This window comes from Manis javanica, chromosome 3 (assembly GCF_040802235.1).
Source record: "Manis javanica isolate MJ-LG chromosome 3, MJ_LKY, whole genome shotgun sequence".
Lineage (NCBI taxonomy): Eukaryota > Metazoa > Chordata > Mammalia > Pholidota > Manidae > Manis > Manis javanica.
The window spans coordinates 104,922,376-104,941,873 of NC_133158.1; the positions used below are offsets into that span (position 1 = coordinate 104,922,376).

At 31.8% G+C, this 19,498-nt stretch overlaps 1 protein-coding gene across 2 annotated transcripts in view; it reads left to right on the top strand.

Moving 5' to 3' along the window:
• Positions 1–11,891, top strand: part of NCAM2 (neural cell adhesion molecule 2) — a 508,052-nt gene extending 496,161 nt beyond the window's left edge. For both annotated transcript variants that reach the window (XM_073231839.1, XM_037012663.2), the window contains 2 exons: positions 3,681–3,800; positions 6,513–11,891. In XM_073231839.1, coding sequence (XP_073087940.1) covers positions 3,681–3,800; positions 6,513–6,624 — 232 coding nt within the window. In that variant the 3' untranslated portion in view covers positions 6,625–11,891. The remainder of the gene's footprint in view (positions 1–3,680; positions 3,801–6,512) is intronic.
• The last annotated feature ends 7,607 nt before the right edge of the window (positions 11,892–19,498 follow it).

Below are 19,498 nucleotides of genomic sequence, written 5' to 3' on the forward strand. Positions count from 1 at the left end.
TTCTAGTTTAAAGTTGTTTTCTTAAATGTTTATTTTTGGCAAGGTACACACAATTAAAATACAAATTCACTACTTCCTATCTTTTCTTTGCATTCTGTTTTATTTAATCACAGATCTATACTTATTATTAATTATAATATAAAATAAAATACAACCTTCTGAATCACTTTTTTGCTCAAAAATCAACAGTAATCATGTTTCTCCAAACAGTATCATCCTTTATTTAATCAAGAAAATTGATGGTATGAAGAACTTTTTTAAAGAATTAATTGAAGAATAACAACAGCAACAAAATAAGAAAACAAAACATAAAACTAAAATCTAATGGTAATGGGCTCTTTAATCATCTTTACTAATAAAAAGATCTTGCTTAATTGGACTCCCTGATCAGAGAATGTTGCTAAACATGCTCCACAAATTTTAGAGGTATAAAGAGCTCTTTATTATTGATGTCTAAACTTTCTTCTCTACCTACTGACAATAAATATTCTTCACTTTTTGATGTGTGAGGTACCTACATAATCAGATCAAAGCAACAACCAAACCTTCCACCTGATCAAAAGTGATTATCATCCTTGACATTTCCCTATTTAAGTCTCAACATTTGTGAGGTCTGTTAAATATGTGGGCCATTGTTGGTTTTTTGTTGTCTGCTTTGTTTTGCACATAACCCTAGTTAACTTGTTTCTCAAGAAGTAATTTCAATGTCATGTATCTACTTCTACAGTATCAAACATAACAGTTGCAGTGTCTATGATGCCCGGTGCTCTACCATTACATCCCTCCCTTCTCACCCTGAGACCCTGGCAACCACTGCTTTTATTTACTGTCTCTATAGTTTTGCCTTTTCCACAATGTCATGTAGTTGGAATAACACAGTAAGTGGCCTTTCAAACTAGGTTATTATCCTTGGCAACATGCATTAAAAGCTCTTCCATGTCTTTTTGTGGCTTGATAGCTCATATTATCAGTAATATCCAATTGTATACATGTAGAGTAGTTTGTTTATCCACTTATCTGTTGAAATACATCTCAGTTGGTTCCAGATTTGGGCAATTATGAACAGTGTTTCTCTAAACATTTATGTACAGATTTTTGTTCGCTCACAAATTTTAAACTTATTCAGGTAAATACTTAAGAGCACATTTGCAGGAATGTAAAATAAGACTACGTCTCTGGGTAGTTGAAGGTTACCATTCCTTTCCTATTTTTCTTTTGTGTGTGTACCATATTTCTACTCTGTATTACGAGTGCATCATTTCCAACCATTATGATTTATCATTACTAAGTGGATTCCTTGTTTTTCTTTCTTTTTGATTGTTTTTTAGGTATGAAACTTGGAAGTAAACTTTCTATTTTTCATGATTATGGTAAATTAATTACTCTCATACTTCTAAGTCCAATAAAAATGACATGCATATAAAATTCTAAATGAAAATCTCATGGATATATGTTATAATATTACTGTTATTTAAGCTATTTTATTAAAATATGAATATAAATCAGTGATCACATTATAATAAAAATTATTCATATAAATTCATGGAGATATTTAAAGCAATAGAACACATAAGTTTTATCTTCCAAATTCTCTGATTCTGTATTTCAAATTTTTACAGAAAGCAATTTTTTATTGAAGTATAGTTGATATAGAATCTTGTATTGGCTTTACATATACAACACACTGGTTCAGCAGTTACGCATATTCTTAAATCCTCACCCCAACTAGTTCAGTTACAATCTGTCAACATAGAAAGGTCTTACAGAATCATTGGCTATATTCTCCATCTACATGACTGACCAACTTGTATTATTATTGAAAATTTTTGTTTCCCTTTATCCCCCTTACCCTCCCCACCCATCCACCCCAACCCCTCTCCCATGGCGACCACAAGTCACTTCTCAGTGTCTATGAGTCTATTGCTATTTTACTCATTTTGTTTTCAGAATCCACAAATAAGTGAAATCGTATGGTATTTGTATTTCTCTGCCTGGCTTATTTGACTTAGCATAATACCCTTTAGGTCCATCCATGTTGTGGCAAATGGCAGGATTTATTTCTTTTTTGTTGCTGAATAATATTTCATTTTGTATATGTACTCCATCTTCTTTATCCATTGACAGGCACTTTGGTTGCTTCCATATATTGATTATTATTGTAAAGAATATGGCAATAAACATAGAGGTTCATATATCTTTTCAAATCAAGGATTTTGTTTTCTTTGGATAAATTCCTAGAAGTGAAATTACTGGGTCAAATGGCGTTTTTGTTTTTAGTTCTTTGAGGAACCTACATACTGCTTTCTATGTAAGTGTAAGTGGCTGCACCATTTACATTCCCACCAACAGTGTCGAAAGGTCCTCTTTTTCTCCACATCCTCACCAACACTTGTTATGTCTTGTCTTTTAGATAGTGATCATTGTGCCTGTCATGAGGTGGTATCTCACTGTGTTTTTGATTTGCATTTCCAATAATTAGCAATGTGGGGCATCTTCTTTTTATTTTGTTATCATTAACATACAATTACATGAGCAACATTATGGTTGCTTGAGTCCCCCTTTATCAAATCCCCACCCCATATCCCATTACAGTCACTGTCCATAAGGATAGTAAAATACTATAGAGTCACTACTTGTCTTCTCCGTGTTATACTGCCTTCCCTGTGCACCCCCCTCCCATTATGTGGTGGAGCATCTTTTTATATGCCTGTTGGCCATCTGCATTTCTTGGTTGGAAAAATGTCTATTCAGGTCCTTCACCCATTTTTTTAATCAGTTTTTTTGCTGTTGAGGTATATGAGTTCTTTATGTATTTTGGATATTAAACCCTTACCAGATAAATAATTTCTGAATATATTCTTCCATACTGTATGTTGCCCCTTTATTCTGCTGATGGTATCCTTTGCTTTACAGAAGCTTTTGTTTGATGTAGTCCCACCTGTTAATTTTTTATTTTGTTTCCCTTGCCACAGAAGTGTCCAGAAAAAAAACTGCTCTACTCATTGGTGTCTTCTTCAATTTTTCTCACTAGTGCCTTGTAGTTTTCAAGGTATAGGTCTTTCACCTTCTTGACTGGTTTTATTTCTAGGTATTGTATTCTTTTTGATGCAATTGTAAATGGAATTGTTTACCTTGTTCCCTTTCTGCTAGTTCATTGTTAGTGTATAGGAATGCAACAGATTTCTTGGTATTAATTTTGTATCCTGCAACTTTGTTGAATCCATCCAATTATTAGTTCTAACAGTTTCTTGTGGAGCCTGTAGTGTTTTCTTTCTTTATTTTTTCCATGTATTTTTCAAAAAAGTTTTTGTAAAGCGTATGGCTAGTTAGGAGGAAAAGCTACTCCCTGTCATAAACTTTATTTAATGAAATATTTTTCATTTATTTCCCAACAGAAACTGCAGATTTAAAAATTTTAAATTTGAACTACTTTTGCAAAAGAATTAAAAATTTTCATGAGAAAAAAGAATTCTAGATAAAATGGAATTTATTAATTTTATTTTTTCTGTATGGGAAATACATGGCAAGATGAATTAAAATGAAAAAAAATTCTTAGTGGTATTTTTATTTTGACTTTGTTGGATTTACTTGGGAGGAGATGGTGGGAGATAGAGATTTTAAACCATGTTCCATGATGCATCCACTTTTACGTTAAGTAGGTAAAACTTTTATTTTTCTAGGAAAGATGGATCAAAAGAACCAATAGTGGAGATGAGAACAGAGGATGAAAGAATCACTAATCATGAAGATGGGAGTCCAGTAAATGAGCCAAATGAAACAACACCATTAACAGAACCTGAGTATGTAGCTTGAAAGGCTTAATTATTTTTGGTTAAGTATTCGTGAAGTGATACCACATTATCATTATTTGTAGCATATATTTACAAATAATGTCAGTTGTAGAAAGTGTTTCTTTTTCAATGAAAGAACAAATGAAAATCTAAAATCCACTTTCTACTGAGACATTTCTCATGAAGATTTGAGTCGGTGTCAGAGAAAAATCTACTGTTCAAACATATATCTTTAATTTTATGCAGAAAATCAAAAAGATAGAAGCATGTTGCAAAGTTAGATTTTCCTACACTAATCTCACTCCATAAGAAAGTGAAATTTTCAAAATGTGATTGATTTTTATTGTAATAAAAATGGGTCAGGAAATTAGTCATCACTTTGAACAAGAACATGAAAGTCTAAAATTTAAATAGTGTTAAATATACACAAGTCTATTTTAAAAAGAAATAATGTTTGTTGTGAAGAGGAAGTAATGCTGTTTGTGAAGCTATCATTTTAATATCTATATTGTGAATGGTTCTTGGTCTCCATTCAAGATTATGTTATTTACTTCTTTCTGTGTCCATCAGAGCTCCATTAAACCCATAGTACATATTTCAGCTAAACCTGAAATGCTGTTGAACATGTGCAAAGATAGTGTTCAGGCACATTAAAGTTAAAATGATAAAACAAGACATCATTGAGAAGTGCTAGTAATTGCTGTATTCTGCTGAATATATTTGATACTAACAAAACCATGGCTATCATATTATTTTTAAATACTACTCACCAAAATGATTTTTAAATTTTATTCTTTCTCAAACCAAATGTCACTATTTCCCAGCAAGCATGCCCTTTCAAGTAAATTTGATTCAGGCATCTTATCCTAAATCCAAGGTTAAGTGTAGTCATAAGTGAAGAACATAACTTGTTTCAGAAAACCCCTCTCTCTACTCTCAAGGGCCTGAAATGATTAATATTTAGACAAATCCAAAGTACTACTCTGTAGCTAAAATTTCAGTATTAAATCCTCAGGCCATTTTTAGTGACTACATTTAGACATTATTGCATTCTAAGTTGACGTTTACACTTGCAGTGTCAGCTTTCACAAGGTGGGTTGTTTCCCCTTCAGAATTCAAAAGTCTTTTCAATGAAGCAAAACATTACACAACAAAACTCATTCCTTCAATTAATTAACACAAAATGATATATTGGTGTCTATGAAAACTAGTTAAGAAAATATCCTCACGACAGGGCTGTATATTAAAAAACAAGACAAAACAAAAACCGAAAAGATAATTTAATGAATGCTCTGGTCTTCAGTTATAAAAAAGAAATGCTCACCATAAAAGTAATAGAATTCATTGTAATCTTTTCAAAAGATAATTTAACATAAATATAATCAGTGACACACATGCAAAAAAAAAAACAGTTGGAAACATGTTTCGTTATAAACTCAGTACATAGTTATTTGAGTAAGAGAGAAATTAAGCGTTATGCTAACCTTCCATCCAAACTCTAAATTTCTCTACATATGGATGCTGGAAATGACCCAATTTTAATAAATTTAAGTATTTTAATAATATTTTATTGTCAATGTTTTCAGTACTTGGGAATGGTAGAAAGGAAAAACTGTGAATTCATTATTTATAATGCACATAAAAGAGCCTGCCCTAGTAGGAGCAAAGTAGATGCTACTTTATTCCCAGCAACAGATCACAGCAATTTTTGCCCATGACTTACTTTTGTTTGGTTAGTTTTCACATAAAGGTTTTAATCTTCAGACTACAATGGTTTACTCTTCTCATTCAAAAATATAAAAGAAATTACAAATAAATCCCAGAAGAGCTAGCATAGTAGCCTTCACTGCCCAATAAAATGGTGAGATTAAAGTCATAGAGTTAAACTGGAGTTTTATTTGGAACTTAAATTTTTTTAATATCAAAAAATATTTTGTCAAAGAAAGAAGAAGTACCCCAAAGCTACATATACAAGATGTTATAATAAACCACTGAATTTAAGACTGATAGAAAAAGACAAATTTTTGATTTATTGTCATCATAGTAAGATTTATGAAGCTGTCTTGATATTAAGAAATTAAGATTATTATTGCTCCATAAATTATAACTAGAAACAGTTAAAAAAAATTGTTCATAAATGATACAAAAGTTACAAGAAAAAATGACAGTGAAAAGGAAACCAATTATACATATTAGGTAAATATAAAAAATGTGAGAAATTTTTGAAATATATTCATTTGAACTAAGTTCCAAAGAATATGACAAAATTATCCAGCTTTTAAAGTTTATGCAACAGAATATGGCAGCAAGTTTCAATTATTTTCACTTGATAACTTGGGCACTAATAAATTATCTAGTTGATATATAAAACTATTTTGACTTTTTTACATTTCAAAACATTAAATTGTGTTTTTAATAAAAACAACTGCGTATCAAATCTAAGCTACCCCATAACGAATGATCTGGTGCATCTAAATTTACAAATACATTGTTTCATTTATCATTCTTCATTACATCACATTTTTACAATGGACAATATTGTCTTATTCTCTTTTAGATTATTTTTCTTTCAGTCTAATATTATTTTAACAAATCTGATTTCTTTTTTCATTATAATAGGTATAGCAAATTTCCTTCTATAAAACAATAACTTAAATGTTAAGGAATACCATTTAAAGTATCTTAGCAACTGAAGTTTATTATTTTTATATTTCCTTCCAGAAAATTGCCTTTAAAAGAAGAAAATGGGAAAGAAGTCCTAAATCCTGAAACTATAGAAATTAAGGTTTCTAATGACATCATACAGTCAAAAGAAGATGACAGCAAAGCCTAACACCAAGATTATAGAAGCTTGAACAACTCTACAAAGAGCATTTGGATTGCAGTGACCCTCTGACCAAAACTATTCCACTGACCTTAATTTCATGGGAAACTTCTAGCTTGGAATAGCTTGTACACATATACATATGATCAAATACTCCTGCCCATAGTCCATTTCCTTTTATTGCTGTTATTGTTGTTGTTAATTTTGTTATGAATTTCAATATAAAGACCTGACTGGCACCAAATCTTGGTTATTGATTTGACTCTTTGATTGAAGTACTGCAACTTATAATACGGCTAATGTGCTCTATTTCTCAACAACTGAATTTCAGTCCACAGCCTCTCCAACAAATTGGAGTTTAAGAAAAAGCAAAACAAAATAAAAGCTTTGGAAACTAAATGTTTAAGAAAGCCCTGCATGCTTTTAATCTTATCTTGGGCAAATAGATGATCAAAGTGGATTTCTGTTTGCAATGAAAACACTTAATAAAGGTCTTACTTTTTATCCGGAGAATTTCAGGGAACCCAGTCTTAAGCGAGCCAGTTATCATTAGCAGCTATTAAAAATTGAAGAAACTTTGGAAAACTCTTTTTAAGTTATAATTACAGTGCTCTTTCAATGTTGACTTTTGATAGATGGAAGTGCCAGATCAAAATAGTTATCCATTGGAATAAATATTAGTTGTGTGTAAAATTAGATAAGAAAGATTCCATAAATATCTCTCTCTTTATATATGCCATATTCACTCACAATAGATTACACAAAAAAAACAAATGTATTGCAAGTAAAATATATAATATTGATTTCTGCCCTCAGCTTCAAATAAAGTAAATTGAAATGGGAACAATATCAATGTTGTCTTGATATATTTATAAATATGTGATTATCTTTTACTTTTTAAATATTTTATCAAGAAACAAGTCCTTAATGTTCAGACACTTCAAAGCATATCCTCAATACATTTTTTTCCCATTGCTTTAGATAATCTTTGCTTAAAAATTCATTTTCCTGGTGTTATAGGTCAATCATTAAATGTAATTGACTAATGGAATTAAAACCCTTGGTTAAAGAGAAATTAACATTTAAACATGTCATAAGGTGTCAGTGATAAACAATTGAATTTACACTATCTGTTTGTATTCTGGATGTTGTAGCTAGAAGTCATTTTAAGATTTTGATAAACTTTTGTTGAAGAAATTCCTTAACTATTCAACACAAACTTTCTAATATTACTTGTTAGGGCCTATAGCAGACTTCCAAGCTATGCAAGCTCCCAGAGGTAAGAGACTGAAACGTGGCTTTCACGTATATGTAATGTTAAAAAGAAGTATTTATGATTATAAATATATACACCAGTTGGGAGCAGGTTTTAGATTCTTTCTTACCCTAGAGAGCCAAAGGTTTCTTTAGGCCTCATTGCATCCATAACTTTAGTATTTCAGGTGGTATTATAGGTCAAATACTGACTGGTTGTGAAACGCATACCAATAGAACATTGGAAGAACGTTTAAACAATTCAGACCTACCTACCGAAGGGTGTCTCTCTGGAGATAATTTGATGAATATTAAATGTAATATTAATGCCACTCATGAACAGTTTTATTTACAAAGTGTTTGAAACTGTCAGCCAAGAGAGTTAATTAATTCTATAAAACTTTTAGTCATCAGCAGAAGAGAATGTGCCCATCTGCATGTCCAGGTACTAAGTCTCCATAATGTCCTTGCCATAATTTACAGAGTTATAATGCAGGAATCTCTCCTTGCTACCCTTTCTGGCATATTCTGAAGAAAAAGAATTCCAATGCCTACCTAAGAACTTAAGTAGGAATTATCCAACTTATCTTTTGACAGATTTGACTGTTGCTATTTAAGTTACATTTGTCTGATCATCTGTTTGCTTTATTTTACTGTTTTTCCCTCTTTGTACCAATGTGCTAAAAGTAGTCAAAATATTTGAATTAGTTTGTGCAAAGTAAATGGGCTTAGTAAAGTGTCCATGAAGCAATAGCCATGAATGCTAGTTTTTCTTGGATAGGGCTACATGGTTTTCAATTAATGATAGTGAAAGAATTGGGAAAATGGAGAAAGCAATTTAGCATGTTTGCTATTATTACATTTGTGCTATACTGCAAGAGCAGAGAAATCATAATAAAGAACAAATATTTTTGTTTTCTAGATTTAAAACTTCTATTTCTCTCATTTCTTTGGACTTTCCATGTAATTTACTTTATATATTTGCTTCATATATAAATACATATATGCTGTTAAATATCTTACCACTGATGTGGAGTAATGACCTGGAGTTAACAGATAATCTGGGACTAATTGTACACAGAATGTTTGAATTGTCTGAGTGGTCCTTCTCTCGTGTCCTTGAAATCTGTGCCATGCAGGAGCAAGGCAATACTGTGATAAAGTTTTTTTTTTTTCTTTCACATTTCAATGGAATGCTCCAAATTGCTCTCTGTAAAAGTTTCCACGTAAGAGATACTTGTAGTAAATTGTAAAATACGAGTAGAACTGAAATAATGTGTTTCTTATTTTTCATTTTATTCTAGACTAAATATAGGCATTTAACTATACAAATGATATTTTTACTGTCAGAGTACTCTTAAATGTTAGTATAAAATGTCAGAAGAGTTGACTGAATATAAGTAGTGTCAAATATCAAAACCCTATGCTACTTTAAACAAAAGAACGAAAATATCACTGAAAATATTGATATTTCCTGATAAGTTATGTGCAATTAGGCAATGACAATCTATATTCAACATGTAAGAGGGAGCAGTAATATCAGCATTTTAGCACATATTTTGTTTTTAAAATTGGCACAAATTAATGTGTCAACATATTTTACAGTGATCTGTAAAGGAATTTAAGAATTGTGATTTCTAAAGATTTATTTATTATTTTTGTGGGTTGATTTATTGCCATTCTATTGGTACTAATGTCTAATCTTTATCAAGTTTTCATTTATTTGTAATATTAATACCTATAAAAGCATTTTTCAAAGATTATTTGATCCAGCAAAGTTTATATGAATCTTAGTCTTTGAATTAGACATTTGTATAAGGAGAAGGGTTTAATTAATCGAATTATTTATTTGAGTGCCAACAATTAATTGTAACTTCATAATCATTCCTTCATTTTATGCTTACTTTAAATAATTAAGGTCTAGTTGTGCCTTTGGATTAGCATGACATTCTGCTTTATTAAAATAAAAAATGTAACTGCAGTCTTTATTGATATGCATCGCTCATATCTGTGACACTTGAATAATACTGTCTTATTTACCTTCAGTGAATAAGCTCAATTCAAACTACTTTACCTTGAATACAAAATCTAACTATAATAAATTATACTGTGTAACTCATTTCCACTCATAAGAAAACAATTACTTGATGCACACATTAAATATATTTATGTTTTCTACATTATTGTTCTAGAAAATAAATACATTCTAGATATTGTTGAAATTGAGTTTACCAGTTATAAGACAAAGACAATAGATGACCTTTTCAAGATTGGGTGAATTATTATGGTGTCACTTGGGTCTACGTTATTCCTGTTTTATATTTGATTTGTAATCATAAATCATCCTTTCTTGTTGATGATAAGATAATCATTGATGAAAATATGTACAAATGAAGTGATAGAATGATCTTCATTTCTTAATTTAAGAAATATTGGAATAACATATTACAATTACTTATTAAATTTGCAATGTTCTTTTTCTTGGAGAATAATGTAAACCCTCAATTTCAATTGCTCATGGAGTTGTTTTTTCAAATCAATTTCCAGAGTGCTTATTCAAAGTTTATGAATAGGTGAAGATATTTTTTAATGAGATTATTTGCATTATTTATTTTTAGAGAAAAAAGATTTGCATCTTCTTATTAACACTTTGAAGCATTATTGCACTGTCTCACATTGAAATTGTATATGGATATATTAGCATATGCTAAAACTAACCTGTGGAAGCTCACAGAAATGAAGACCTTAAATCCTAAAATGAAAATATTTCAAGAAAATGTTATACTCATGGGCTGTGTTCTGAAATTAAACAATTGTATGTGTAACTGTGAAAGTTTTAAAAGGGCCTACACAGTAGTTGCTGAACACATATAATTTCCTTCCAGGTCTGTCCTCTCCTTTTTAAAAAATTGCATTTACCCACGCAGAGGCAGCTATTTAACATTATACAAGAATGCTGCTGGATTAATTTTTCCCTTCTTAGACTTCTATATTATATATAATGCTTCATATTTATTTAATAACACATTTAATACTCAGAAAATACTTCATTATTCACTATAGGGTTTTATCAATAACTGAAATACATTAGTATTTTAATTTTTTTAATAAATTTTATGGATTTTGTCACATGATGTCCATAATTATTAATATAATAAAAGTTGTCCATATAACCTTAATATTTCCACTTATTTTCCTAAAATGAAAACACTTACCCTATAGCATCTGGTTTTCGCCTTCCTTAGAAAAGAGTAAGCAAAGCAATGGGTGTTGGAGCATTTCGAATCACAGTCAGGCATAGGAAAATAGAGCAACAAAGAACTGAAGGAATCCCGAAAGACAAACGGAATTGTCCATTTGGAATAGCTAAGAGGGGCCTTATTGTGAGAACTGCAGAACCAGAGACTAGGAACATTGCTTACATCAAAGTTTAGGCCATTTATACTGATGCAAAGGAGCAACCTTAGTGAAATCCAGAAGAGAAAGTTAAAAAAGATAGAACTGATGATTCAATTTCACAAATAGGGTTTTTTAAAGAACAGTGTGCATTATATAAAATAAATAGCACTGTTGAGAGCCAACATATTCAAATTCTTAAAGGAATGTTTATGGTTTAGTATTTGCCTCTACACTCTGTTAGGAATATGTGAACTTCTGAGAAATAAAGGTTAAAAAAACCTTTTTTTTAATATATTTTTTTGGTATGTGAATTCTATGCTGTGTTCAGTATACATCATCAAAACATACATTTTTTTATTTTCTTTAACTTATATATTCCATTCAAATTCTATATTCTTAAGTTAGCTACCACCGAGTTTTCTTATTGTTTCAATATATTATGTCCCTATGAAATGCTGTATATATATATATGTCTAAACTGTAAAAATTCTACTGCAAATGTTGAAGTTTTGTATTTATGAGAGACATGAGAGTATGGCTTACAGTATATCAAAATTGTCACTCTTCACCATTTGTATATTAATAGTAAAGATACTTTTACTTTAATAAAGTGTTGCATTTTATGTTTATTTTGAATAATAAGTGAGCTTATGATTTGATATTTTTCATTTTTAAAAACAATTTTCAATCCGATCTCTATATATGCAAAACAAGAGAGTGCTTTTAGCCATCTTGCTTCACCCTGAGTCACAATCTCTTGGCTTCTCCACAGTACCCAGGTCACAAAGTTTAATTAATAAACAGTTGGTAAGAACAGTGGTTCTCAAAATGTGGTCCCAGGTCATAAACATCAGCACCCCCTGGGATTTTTAGAAATGTAAATTTCTGAATCCCCACCACAGACCTATGAAGGCAGAAGAATCTGGGAGAGGGGCCAGTAATCTGTGTCTTGACAAACCTTTCTGGTAATCCTGATGCACACAGAAATTTGACATCTACTGGTTAAGAGACACATTTTGAATAGCTAGTACTAACATCTAGTTCAGCTGAAATTTTATTTTTCATTATTACATAGATTACCTTCTTATAGGGCTTCATTTGAGTTAGAAAAGAAGAGAAGCTAATCATTCCTTACATGCTACAAGGTGTTTTCATTTTTTTTTTTTAACCAATGTAAAGTGTAACTTATTCTTTTAAAAAAAAGTAAAATGCCAGATTTTCACAAGGGAGCAACTGTGGATACGAGCCTTACAAACATTACAATTGACATACAAAAAAGAATAAAAATAACGTTAAATAGTCATTGAAAGGTGCAAGAAAGGCATTGTTTTCTCATTATCCTATATTTAATTTAAAAAACAATTATAATGAAATGCAAACTATATCATGAGAAAAAGGTTAAAATTAAATACCTGATATATGATGGAGATGCAGCAGGTAAAACCTTGTAAACATTCTAGAGAATTTCTCATTTCTTCTGATGCAAGCCATTGTCTACTATAAATTCTCATTACTTGTAGTATAGGTTATGAATGTATGTCTCCTAAGATTCATGTCATATATCAAAGTCTGTCAAATTTCTTTTTAAATACAATTTTCTCTGAATGAATTTTCAATGCACATGTTAGGATGTTCTCAAAACATAAATATTTCTATTTTATGTAAAGTATCATATATATATATATATATATATATGTCGTGTGTGTGTGGAGAAAGAGAGAAAGAAAGAGACACCCTAGGCATAACTTTGCTCTGCAAAACAACATGTATATATCTGGATATTTTAACTTCCTGGATAACTTAAGCCATCCTTCATACACAAAATTTTTTAGGAGGTGGGTATGTTGGAGGCAGCTGTACTCCGTATTAGAATAATCTCACTCGATCATAATATTATCTACTCTGACTTTTTATTAATCCAGGAGACTATAAGGCAAATGTTTCTAATATTAAGCTGTCCTAGTATTCAGGGAAAAAAATAACCCAATAATTCACTTCCCATCAGTCTCTTCTTCTACTTCCAATTTCCACATTCCCCCCTGGATTACCTTATCTTATTTTCATCTATCACAAGCATGATCAATGAAACTGACTGGCAAGATTGAGACATATAAAAGAAAGAATGATAGTCAAATCAATCCAAAACATTTGTAAACTATCATCTCAAGATCAAATAATTACAAATTCTTTTATGGAGTCATTTCATAAATAGAGGGTTTGTTGAATGAAGTCACAATTTTCTTTGTACTTGGGGGCATAGGCTGAGAGAAGGTATAGGCATCTAACTCGTAAGCAAGGACCTGAACCCTTTTAAGGGGGTGGACTATATACTAAAGATCAAACAGTGGGGGTTGGAGAAGATTTATCACCAGGTTTGACTATGTGAAGCTCTCCTACCAATTCTAGTGGAAACATCCTGACAGCATGAATGAAATTTTCACTAACCTCAAAACCAAGAGATCCACATCTTTACTCGTGGGAAAAAAGATGTGGGAAGAGTTTCCTGCAAATTCGCAGTGGGGATAGAAAGGGGATCATTGAAGTAATATTAGAAATAGATAAGAGCCCAGGTGCTAGAGTTAGAATAGAGCAGGCTTACAATCCAATTCTATCACCTATTGCTAGCTCTGGACTTGAACAATTTATATAAAATTTTGAACCTTAGTTTCTCCGTCTTTAAAACAGTGATTGTAAAATGAATAATATTCATCTTTAAGGCATGAAGCAAAAGATTTATTGAGATAATATCTAGAAGTTCTTTATGCACAAAACATCAATAAGTGACAGCCATGATTACCTCTGTTTCTGCTGCAATTCAACACTGATTCCGATAATTTGTGCTAAGCATCTACTTCATATTCTTTAGAGGCAGACCATAAATAAAATTAATCGTTTCATAATTCATTAAATTATTTACTAAGCTAAATTCGACTCATTAAAAAAGTTGAAAGCATGGCTTTCCATGTCATTACTTCTTCTACTTCTGTTTCAGTTATCTTTTGCTGAATAACAAATCAAACAAAAATGTAATGGCTTAAAAGAGCAATAACATATTTTTCATGACTATATGTGTAAACCTGACTCAGCTTGGCAATTCTTTTGCTCCATACAGTGTAGCTGAGCTGACTTATTTGGCCACTGGCTTCTAAGAAGGAACCTTACAAATGAAAGCCCCAGCATGTCGTTGTTTACCAAGATCTGTCTTCATCACACAGGAATGTCCAGCTGCCAAACTGAAGTCATATGAATAAACACAAAGTTAACGTGAGAGTCTACGAGGCGTAACCAAGAGCAACAACTTCGTTTCTTCTCCTAACTTTTCACAACTTTCCCACATACAAAATTCACTCCTTGCCTTCCTGAGACTTCTAAAATCTTATCCCATTAGGTTATCAGAATCAAGCTTAAATTTCAGAATTTAACTAAATAAATTTGAGATGCCAATAAGGCTTGTTAGGTAATATGTCTTGGGTGCACTTCTTCAGTGCAGAGGCCTCTAAACTTTGTAAACACACAGTCACTGTGAGAGAGGACTTTTCCACAGGGCAAGATTTATTAGCAACACTAAATAACACATATCCTACCTGAGCAGTAAAATATTTTAAATATTAAAATTGTAATACATAAGCATAGGTTCTACACTTAGGAAATCATGGAATAAAATAAAATGAATAAAAGAGTACAGAGATACTAGATACCTCAGCACTTGTATAACATTCTGATAAGCAGAAAGATGAAATGATGTGTATTGGTTTATATATCTGGAAAGTGACAGAGGCAATATTCAAATTCAGATCACTCTATCCCTATTGAGATTTTTTTCTAATAAGCATCACATATCAAGAAACAACAAATATGAATAAAATATTCAAGTTTAGTCTCAGAATACAACTAGTTTAACAGCTCAAGGTCTTTAGTTACACTATCCACATGGACATTAGATTGACACTAAAGCAATATTATTAGAATCAATTGCAGAACTTTATGATATATTAAAGTATATGAAATAAAATAGGTATAGTCTAAAAAACATAAGGAACAACATTGTAAAATATGTGTTAAGCATTGCTATTTAAAATCGAGAGAAAAATTCATCAACCTCAAGTGAAATTCATTCAGATAACTGCCTACTTTGTTTTCATTCCCTAGTGGTAAAGAACCTTCAAAGTTTAATCGTTTATCAAAGATAATGTTGGAAAAACTGATTGTTTTTAAAGAGAAAATCAGTAATTTTTTAAAGAACAGAACTGTCTACTTTTTTAATGATCTCTGTTCTATCTCCTATTAGCAACAGGTTATATAGGTCACTGATTTTAAATAAACAAGTGTGTAATAATAGATGTTTCTTGGAAATTCCAAATTAGCCTTTTTATCATTTATCCATATTTCTAAATACCGTGTACCTTATAAGCTGAGAAATAGTTTTGATTTTCAATTGCACATCAACAGGTGAGTGAAAAATCAAATTATGTTCAGAGACTACACTCTGTATGACTTGAATACTTTTAAATTAATATAGACTTATTTTATGACCCAGTATATCATCTATCTTGGCAAACATTCCATCTAAACTTGAGAAGAAAATGTATTTGCTGCTGCAGTTTTGTGGAGTGTTCTATGAATGTCAGTTATGTCAATTTGGTGGATAATGCTGTTTAAGTGTTCTATATTCTTAATGATTTTCTGTCTCTGGGTTGAATCAGTTATTCAGAGAGTGGTGTTAAAATCTGCGACTCCAATTGTGCATTTGTCTATGTCTCCTTGCAGTTCTATCAGTTTTTGCTGCATTTGTTTTGAAGCTCATTATTCTATATAGAAATATTTAGAATTGTCATGCCCTCTTGACAAACTGGCCTTTTTATCATTATGAAAAGATCCAGTATCATTGGTATAATTCTCTGTTCAGAAATCTACCTTGTCTGATATTAAGACAGCACTAAATTACCTACCAATAAAAGGACTGAGCTATTGTGAATAATACTGCAATAAACATGGGAGTACAGATATTTTTTTGATGCTCTGTCATCATTTCCTTTGGATGACCCAGAAGTGGCATTGCTGGATCATGTGGTAGTTCAGGAACCTCCGTGCTGTTTTCCACCGTGGCTGTGTCGATGTACCTTCCCAGCAGAAGCAACCAGGACCTCCCTTTCCTCTGCATCCTTGCTGACATGCGCTATCTCTTGTCTTCCTGGTGACGGCCACCCTAAAATGGGTAAGGTGATATCTCATTGTGTTTTTGAGGTGCATCTGCATGATGATTAGTTTTGCTGAGGATCTTTTCATGTATTTTTTTGCCATTTGTATGTCTTCTTTCAAGAAATGTCTGCTCAGTTCCTCTGCCCATTTTTAATTGGATTGTTTAATTTTTTGTTTTTTTGAGTTTATGTGCCAAAATATGGAAAAAACATAACATCTGTCAATGGATGAAAAGATGTGATACACACACACATACACACACACACACACACACAGGACTATTACTCAGCATGAGACATGGATGAGCCTTCAGGACATTTTGCTGAAATAAATCAGACAGAGAAAGGCACAGGCTGTAGGGTATCACTTATATGTAAAATCTAAAAAAGGTGAACTTGTAGAAACAGACAGTAGAATGATGGTTACTAGGGGCTGCAAAGTGAAGAAATTGGGAATATGTTGGTCAAAGGGTACAAACTTGCACTTAAATGAATAAGTTCTGGAGATCTAATGCACAACATTCTAGTTATAGTCAACAATACCAGATCAAATACTTCAAAGTTGCTAAAATACTAAATAACATATTGCATATCTCAAACTTACACAATGTCATATGCTAATAACATGTGAATAAAAATAAAAGAGTGAGATAGTGACACAGCAATATACAGAATTCTTAAAATTTTTCCAGAACACTGAAACATCATATGCTGGGAAGGGTAAAACAACACAAGCTCTCATACACCACTGATGAGAATGCAAAATTGTTCAACCACTGTATAACCATTTTGAATGACAGCTTAGTTGTTTCTTTAAACACACTCTTTGGAAGAGACCTGAATACAAATTACTAAGTGAAAGAAGCTAATATGTAAAGGCTACATAGTGCATGATTCCAATTAGTATATGACATTCTGGAAAAGGCAAAACTATGGAAACAATACAATTAGTGGTTGCCATCTATGGGGGTGGGAGAAAGATGAACAGGCAGAGCATAGAGAATTTTTAGGGCATTGCAAATGCTCTTTATGATAATATGATGATGAGTATATGTCATTATATATTTGTCTAATCCCATAGAATGTACACCACCACAAGTGAACCCTAAAGTAAACAAACTACGGATTTTGGTTGACTAAGATGTGTCACTCTAGGTTCATCCGTGGTAACACATACACCACTCTGGTGAGTGATACTGATACTAGGGGAGGTTCGGGATGTGTGAGGAAAGGCAATATATGGGAAATACCTCAATTTTATTAGGAACCTAAAACTATTCTAAAAAAAAGTCTTTAAAACAAAAACAAAACAGAACAACAACACAAATTAAAAGGTCAAAAGAATATACTGCAAAAACAATAGAAACAATATAAGTATTAGTTTAACAAAGAGGTAATATTTCACTTTGTTTTAATGTACAAATTGTTACAATTGAATTATATACCAAATGCTCATGGAACACCTGCAAGTTATTCTCACAATAATGGCTTATTAAATACTGATATAGAATATCATAACATTCCTTTATTTAGTCTTTCTATTTAAGTTTTAATCATGAATCAAGTCCATCCACATTTTATATTCCAAGTTTCTGTTCTAGCTCATATTTTTTACTGATATTTAGATTATTTTTATTTAAAAGTTACTTATTTCCATAACATTTTAAATCATTTATATGATCTAAATAATTAAAACCAAACGAGTTTGGTCATATATTATAGGACTTCAGCTCAAAAGATAATTCTCATCTGTAGCAAATACTTATTTTTAATATGTTTTTATTGAAGTATAATTGTTATACAGTATTATATTGCTTTCAAGTATAGAACATAGTAATTTGACAGTTATCTATATTTTTAAATGCTCACCCCATCTAGTGTAGTTCCTATCTGTCAGCGCAAATATGGACAGCTTCAGGGCACCATAAACAAATACATATATATGTAAAAACAGCAAACCTTTACCACCTCAAACCCACTAGAGTAGTTAAAATGAGAAAGACTAACCACACCAAACATTGCTGAGTATGTACTGCTACTAGAACTTGTGTACAGCACAGTTTGGTGTTAAAAAAGGGTATAGTCAACATCTAAAAAAGTCACTTTAAAAGTTAAACATTTAAGGTATGACTCAGCAGTTCTACTCTTGGGAGAAAATGCACCCAAGAGAAACAAAGATGTAAGTCCACAGAAAACCTTGTGCAAGTTTTCATAGCAGCTTTATTAATAAGCAAAGCCTAAAAATAACTCAAGTGTAAATCAACATAAAATGCATAAAATCATTGTTACATTCAAGTAGTGGAACACTATTCAGCAATACAAAAAATAAACTTCTGAGATACTCCACAATAGGGATGAATCCCACAGACATGATGCTGAGCTAAAACAACACACACAGGAGCCCGCAGTCCTAGTGAACCGAGCACCTGCGCAGTTGCACTGCACGCCATCTGAGCAGACCTGGGACAGGATCAGACTGGCCCTGCGCTCCAGTGTTGCTCCTATCCAGGCAGATTTACTCAAATCGAACAACTGTTACATTTTCAAATGACCCCTCCCAGAATACCTCTACTGCCGCAGACACAGCAAATGCTCCCAGCAAGGAAGCTGTTGGTGCCCTGCAGTCAACAGCCAGTCGCTTAGCTCTTACTCTCCCTTCTATCTCTACTGTTAAGAGACTCAAATCAAGAAATGTCTATACTTCCCCATCTTCTAAAGCTAATCCAAAGAGTGTCTAGGCATCCACTGTGACAAGAAAAAATTTTCTTTGAATCTGCTAACTCCACACCTTACTTTTTTGACACAGAAAATGTTGATGATCCCAAATTTGATTGAAGAGCATGTGAAGGGTTTGCGTAGATGATGCATGCCAATATTAAATATACAGGAGTTTCATGTACAAGATGAAGAGAGACAACATCCAAATTAATTAAGAGAGAATTTCCTTAATGTGGCTTAAATATGGACACATAAAACTGGTACCTTGGAAAAAAGAATATATTTTATCAATAAAGGATGTGGAATTGAGATTC